At 45.9% G+C, this 6,657-nt stretch overlaps 1 protein-coding gene across 1 annotated transcript in view; it reads right to left on the minus strand.

The window, feature by feature from the left end:
* TNFAIP2 (TNF alpha induced protein 2) overlaps positions 1–5,928 on the minus strand; it is a 28,158-nt gene extending 22,230 nt beyond the window's left edge. Inside the window, exons 1-2 of the mRNA XM_019518522.1 lie at positions 5,483–5,928; positions 539–1,172 (exon numbers count right to left, since the gene is read on the minus strand). Of these exons, the coding sequence (XP_019374067.1) occupies positions 539–1,172; positions 5,483–5,894 (1,046 nt within the window). The 5' untranslated portion in view covers positions 5,895–5,928. The remainder of the gene's footprint in view (positions 1–538; positions 1,173–5,482) is intronic.
* Positions 5,929–6,657: the final 729 nt, after the last annotated feature.

The raw sequence follows: 6,657 nt of genomic DNA on the forward strand, positions 1-6,657 counted from the left end.
CAGTAGTCACCACTGTTCTTTCATTAGCGATATCATGCCAGTCATGATGGTCACAAGCACTTGTCCTTCCACTAGGCCCCTTGGAACCGAACCCAAATTATTAGTTTGTTATGGGAGGTTAAAAGCAGACAGACAAATTGCTGCTGTGTACAACCACAAAGTGCAGGAACTCTTAATCCTCTTTCTCTGATGCCATCTTTAATCCCACATCTTTGTTTTGCCTGCAGACCCACCATCAGGATGACTTCCTAAAAGCACTGCTTCCCCATGCACCTGCTTAGAGCAAAGGGAAGATTTTTGTCCTAAATATCCCCTATTGCATGCATCTCATTTAAAATGGGTCTTGCTCTCACATATAATAAAGTGGCCATACAGAATTCCTCTTTGCTGGATTCTCCCAGAGTTAGGATAGCTTCTGCCAGGCCTTCAAAGCTGACAACTGAAGCGAGGGGTAACAGACACCATGCAAGTATTGCCCAGGAATGTGTGGCTGAAGTTCGGCCAACACTAGTAATACATGTGCAAAACTGTCACTTACTTGGGATAAAGATTCTGCACCCAGCTGAGGATGAGATAAACATCTTTGTCTTCCAGCTCAAACTCTGCAATCATCTCTACCTGGGAAGCGAAGTAATTGTGATAGCACTCTGCATATGCACTGCACACGTTAAATTGCGGAGGATAAAGCTGTTTAATGTGTTGCACCACTATTGTCAAATCCTTTTTCATTGTCTTTCCCATGTGCAGGAAGTTAAGAGCTGTGGTGGAGAGGTTCTCAGTAGTGACCTTGGTCTCTTTCATACGCTCATCTGTAGACTTCTTCACTGTGTCCATCCAAAGCTCTTTCCATTTCCTGGGCCTGGAACTCAAGGTTTTGTCAGATGGCTTCTCTGACTCATATTTCTCATCCTCGTTCTCCTGTTCTATTAGTGCCTTCACTGCATGCTGTAGTAGTTCTGGCCTCTCTTTGGCTATGGTGATGGAATCTCTTATGATGCTGAAGACTTTCTGTTTCAGAAGTTCATAGGCTGACTCCACTTCATCCCCGTCTCTGGCCAGTTCCTCTTCACTCTTGCCACTGCAATCTGTATTGAGGCCCCTTTCCAGGACAATCAGATGCTGAGCAGCATCAAAGAGTCTGTCATCCTCAATGAGCTCCACGATTTGTTCAGCTGTAGAAATAAGAACAACTTTTGTATCCAGCAGCTTTGACTTAGGCTTCCATTTTTTATACAAATGTGATTCCAGTCATACTACTCAGTAGGTGCATCTACATGTGCTATTAATGCGAATGAATAAACTCTGGTGCAGTTCGTACTGGAGCTTGCTGCTCCTGGGTGCAGTGTTTACACAGCACATTGAACTGGGTTGCAGCAGCCCCAGCTGGCAGGGAGCTCTGGGGGCCAGCCTGCCAGCCCAGGGCTCCTCCAGCCCAGCTCAGTGTACCGTGGAGGGGCTGGCTGGGGCACACTGGTGCTATAGTGTGGGGCTAGCCAGCAGGGAGCCCCCATACTGAAGCACCCTCATACCCCAACCAGCCCTGTCAGCATCTACACATGCATTGCAGTGCGCTAAAAGACACTGCCATAGGACAGTACTTGTGTTTTAATGGCAGAGTTAATCAGTTTACTGAGGTGACTTTACTGGGGAGCTAATTAGGCAACTCCACAGTAAATGTTTCATGTACATGTGCCCAGTATTCAGTTTTATAGTGCTTCAAGCCAGTTAGGCTCCTTTGCGGTATGAAATATCATCCTACTGACTTTCAAAACCTATTAATGTTTCTGCCATTCCTCTCAGCAGAGGCAATGATATCCCAGGGAGCAGTCATGTATTTACAGAAATGATGGGTTAATACTAATCCACAAAATCAGGGTATTTTGGTTCTGAGCCAAGATAGCAATGATACCTCAGGGAAAACTGATTTTTTTTTTCCTTATGCTACAGCATTTCTGAGAGTTGGGCCACAATATTAATACTTGTAGCTCATCTGGCAAGCACCATCGTGGAAGATGGACAAAAGTCAGAATAAAATGGGACTTGCCAAAATTCTGGCTGGGCAAAATTAAGTAAAACAAATAGCAAGATGTTATTTAGCTATATAAATAAATAGGAGAACAGGGAAGGAAAAAGACCCACAATGCAGTGAGGATGGGGTAGCAATTAAAGATAATCTGGGTGTGGGTTCAAGACTTAAATGAATACTTCACCCTCCTCCTCCATACACAGTTACATGAAACCCTGTTGGAACAGGACGGGGACTACCGGGAATGAGCACAGAGAAATTGCCACAGACAGGGAAAGAGCTTAATGTGCTTCAAGTGCTGGGGGCAGGGAACAAGCAGAAGCTTTTTTATCCCAGAATTGTGAAAGAACTGATGCCCACACAATTTGAAAACTGGAGGCAAAGATTATTAATGAATCTATCAAAGCAGGGATGGTGCATGTGACTCACTAAAAGCGTGCAGGCACTAATAGGGAGGAAGTGATGTGATCACCTATAGGCCCCTTAGTCCAACCACAGCTGCATGCAAGATTTAGCTAACTGATTTACCAAACACATATCTAATCTGTTTGGCCTTCAGTAAAGCATATGAAGCAGAGCCACTTGGGAAAGGATAATTAAGATGGAAGTCAGTTAAAAAAAAATAAAATAAAAAAACTGAAGTAAGGGAAAGACTGAAAGGCAGATGAAGACAGTTTCCATTTTATTGCAACCTGTCAGTCTGAAGGGGGTGGGGGTTATTAATGCGATCTGCGCCAGATCCTCAAAGACTGGTCTTAGTTCATATTTTCATATTAGAGTTCATTTTCATATTGGCACAAAAAGTAGGTGCCTCCCAATGAAGTCTGATGGTGCAAAGTCTGGATGTATAATTAAATAGAGTTAGAATGGTTTATTATATAGGAAGACTTGGATGGTATTGGGTAATAGAAATGTAATATAATTTAATAGTAAAGTGTACCGGGTACAAATTTAATTAAATAAAGTGCACTCAGGGACCAATTATAAGAATTTTTGCTACAAGTGATGGCTTTTCAGTAGGAAATGAGGCCAGAGGAGAAATAGCAATCAAATATGGGATAATTGCGAGCCAGCAATTTGGTGAGGTCATGAAAAACATTAATGTAATCTGAGGATATATGAGACAAGATATTTCCAGTAGAGACAGTGAAGAATCAACATCCGTGTACAAGGTGCCTGTAAAACGGCTTCTAGGATCTTGCACAGATTTCTGGTCATTTGTTTGAGCAACATGAACTCAAACTGGAACATGTCCACAGAAAGTTGACTCAGGAGGAAAAGGGCCACAGAGAGTCTATTATAAGGAGACCAAGGCAGCTTGTCTTATTTAACTTGGCAGAACAAAGGCTGTTGACAAATGCATCAGGAGCATAAACACCAGGGAGGCAACATTTCTACTAAAGCTAAAGAACAATCCTGGCACAAGAAGTCAAAGAAAAACAAGGCTGGAAGGAATCTCAAGAGATTATCTAGCCTGACCCCTTCGTCGAGGCAGGCTATGAGCTAGGATTTAAGAGGGAAATTTAGGGTTTAGGCTGAAAAACAAGTAAGTTTAGGCTGGAAACTTAGAAGGTTTCTAACCTTCAGAGCACAGCAATTGTGGTACAGCTTTCCAGTAACAGTGTGGGCAAAAAAAAAAAAAAGCCAGCAAGGTTTAAAGTGCAGTTTGTGGATTATAGGATGTAGTTGTTCATGAGAGCAGAGGACTTGACTGACCCAGGAGATCCCTTTTAGCCCTGTGGTTCACAGAAGGAGGCATTTCCCTAGTATCTGTTCCTTCAGCAGATCTCCCACTGTGTGCTAGAGGGGCTGCTGTGGTAGGATACTGCTCCCAGCAGACATCAGTCCATTCCTACATCCCCCCTTACAGAAACAGGGCTTTGGGGACTTTACTGCTTCAAGGAATAACTGGAAGTAGGTGTCCACCCCATCTTGGGGCAGAATGGACACTGGCTATTGCTTGTGGCACCTCCAGATACTCTTATGCTTAACACTCCCACATTGTCAAACCTACTGGCCCCAATCTTGTACAAATTACTTTACTTTGGACAACTGCAAACAAACTGTACAGAACTGTAACAGGTCAGCAAGCGGAAGGATAGGCCAACGCAGTTGCCCTTACCTGTGGGCTGTGGAGATGCTGCGAGTGAGCTGCAAGAGTGCCTGTGGCAGGGAGTCGGAGGACACCTCCTCTGAATGTTCCTGCTGCCAGACTCCACTGCATGTGCTAGGTCCAGCACGGCAAGCAAGAGGCTCTGCAACGTGACCTCCTCAGCAGGACCTTTGCTGGAAGGGGGAGCTAACTGGCTTGCATGCAGCGCTGGGGAAATATGGCTATGCCGTTTCCATTCTGGAGCTAGTGGGTATCTCTGCAGCCGGCCTGACAAGCAGACCACATGCTTTCAGGCTAGGAAGGGGGTGGGGAAAGATGGGTTAGAGGTAGGCTGAGGAACAGCAGGAGGCAGTGGAGCTGGAAGGGAAGAAGCAGGCTCTGGGTTGTGCAGGGAATTGGTGAGCCACAGGATCTGAAAGGTGGAGACCCACTGGCCTAGAAGCTATAGGTATTTCCACACTGTGGTGCCAGAAACTTCAAGTCTTGAAGCCAAGGCAGTAAGTCCTGCTCTGCCCACCTGTTCCCTCACGTCACAGCCTGGGTTCATAGACATTAGGGCTGGAAGGGACGTTGGCAGATCATCAGGTCCAGGCCCCTGCCCCAGGGGCAGGAAGTCAGCTAGGGTCAGAGGATCCCAGCAAGGTAAGCATTTAAATGTTTCTTAAAAGTGTCCAGAGTAGGTGCTTGAACCACCTCTGGGGGGAGTCTGTTCCAGGCCGTGGGGGCTCAGACAATAAAGAAGTTTTTCCTTATGTCCAGCCTAAAACAGTCTTGCAGGATTGTGACCGATGGACCTTGTCATCCCCTGGTATGCTCTGGTGAACAGGCATTCCCCCAGATCCTGATGCACGCCAAGTCCCCCCTGAGCCTTCACTTCTCCAGGTTGAAAAGTCCCATAGCTCTCAGCCCCTCCTCATAAGCCCTGTTCTCCTGCCCTCTGATCATGCAGGCGTGTCTCCTGGACTCTCTCAAGCTTCTCCAAATCATTCCTGAATTGTGTTCACTGGGGCCTCTTCACTGCCTCATTTCAAGGGTTGGAGTAGGTTGGATAGGGCTTACTGTCTCAGTGACTAAGCTGAGCTCTCTCTTACCACAAGCAGATGTACCCTGTGGCATGGGATGAAGTCAGGAAACTTGGTTCCATCTCTGCCACAGCTGCAGAGCCCATCCCGCCCCTTGGGAAGTCACTTCCTCCAACCATGCCAGTTTTTCTGATGGGGTGAGGACTTCCCTACCCACAGGGGACTTGTAGGGACCAAATCCACTAACGATTGTGTGGTGCCGAGTTACTATAAAGCCAAAGGCTAGGGAAGCAAGGAGGTAGACAGAGGAGGCAGATGTACCTGTGAGAGGCTTGTCCTCTTTCTTTTTTGTGTCTTCTTTCTTTTTCGTGTCCTTTTCTTTTGGATCAGTTCTCTTTATGCCACCTGAAATATTGAAAAACCCTTTGAGTTTCCCTTTCACTCCTTTTTTCTGGGGACTCTCTCTCTGCTCAGGTGAGCCAGCACAGCTCCCGTTGGCTTCTCTAAGAGGCGCAGGTGAGTGCTGGGGAGCAGAGTGTCGTCTGTCGCTCTTCACTTTCATTGGATCTGTCGAGCAAGTCTCCTCTCCAGCTGGTTCAATAGACACTGAATCTGGCTCCGATTCCAATGACGTACAAGGTTCCCCAGTTGGCTCGTCTTCGGTAGCGTACCCCTTAGATGTCTTCCTTGGCCCAAGAGGACTGCTATGGAAAAAGGACATCATTTTGATCATCTTCTCGCTTTTAGCCTGTAAATTTACAGTAAGAATTTGTCAGGCTATTGTGTTTGTATTAAAACAGCTCAAAGTTGGAGGCTAAGTCCTGTTACAAAAAGACAAGTACCGCTGTAATCTGCTGTTAAATGTGAGAACTAGAGCATGACATGGCCAGGAAACATCCTAAGCAAGGTTTCTGCAGAGCCTCAGATACGCTAAAGCCAATATGGCTGGTAGCACCTGCAGCTTTCTAACCTGCACACAAAGTCCTAAAAGTGTGACAGAAATCAGGTGTGCCTATGCATTTAGTTGCGGAAGCAGGGTGAAGTTTCAAAAAGTACTGCTGGTTTAACTGAGATCCCAATCAAGGCACGAGTAAAAACTCTCAGTGGAGTTTCTGAAAATCCCAGCCAGAGTCTACATTAGGAAAGCCACAGAAAAAATCCCCCAGACCAATGGAGAGGATGGGGGGGAGGGAATGACTTGGGTGGGTCTACATATGCACTTCAACACATTTTAATTCCAATTCAATGCGCATTAAAGCATCACTAAAAACTGCTGTTTAGTTAAATGCGCATTAAGGTAGGCTAACACACATTATCTTAGTACCTCACAATGGAGGGCATTTGTTTACATGCTCTTGCCACAGCACCAGACGCTTTTAGAAGTGCCTGGCCCTGTTGCGCATACATGTGTATAAAATGGTGAAATGAGTGTCAGCTCTGAGAAAATGTCAGCGGCACACTTTTCATAGTTTCATAGTTTCTAGGGTCGGAAGGGA

The sequence above is a fragment of the Gavialis gangeticus genome, unplaced genomic scaffold, assembly GCF_001723915.1.
Source record: "Gavialis gangeticus isolate Ggan-Ray unplaced genomic scaffold, GavGan_comp1, whole genome shotgun sequence".
Lineage (NCBI taxonomy): Eukaryota > Metazoa > Chordata > Crocodylia > Gavialidae > Gavialis > Gavialis gangeticus.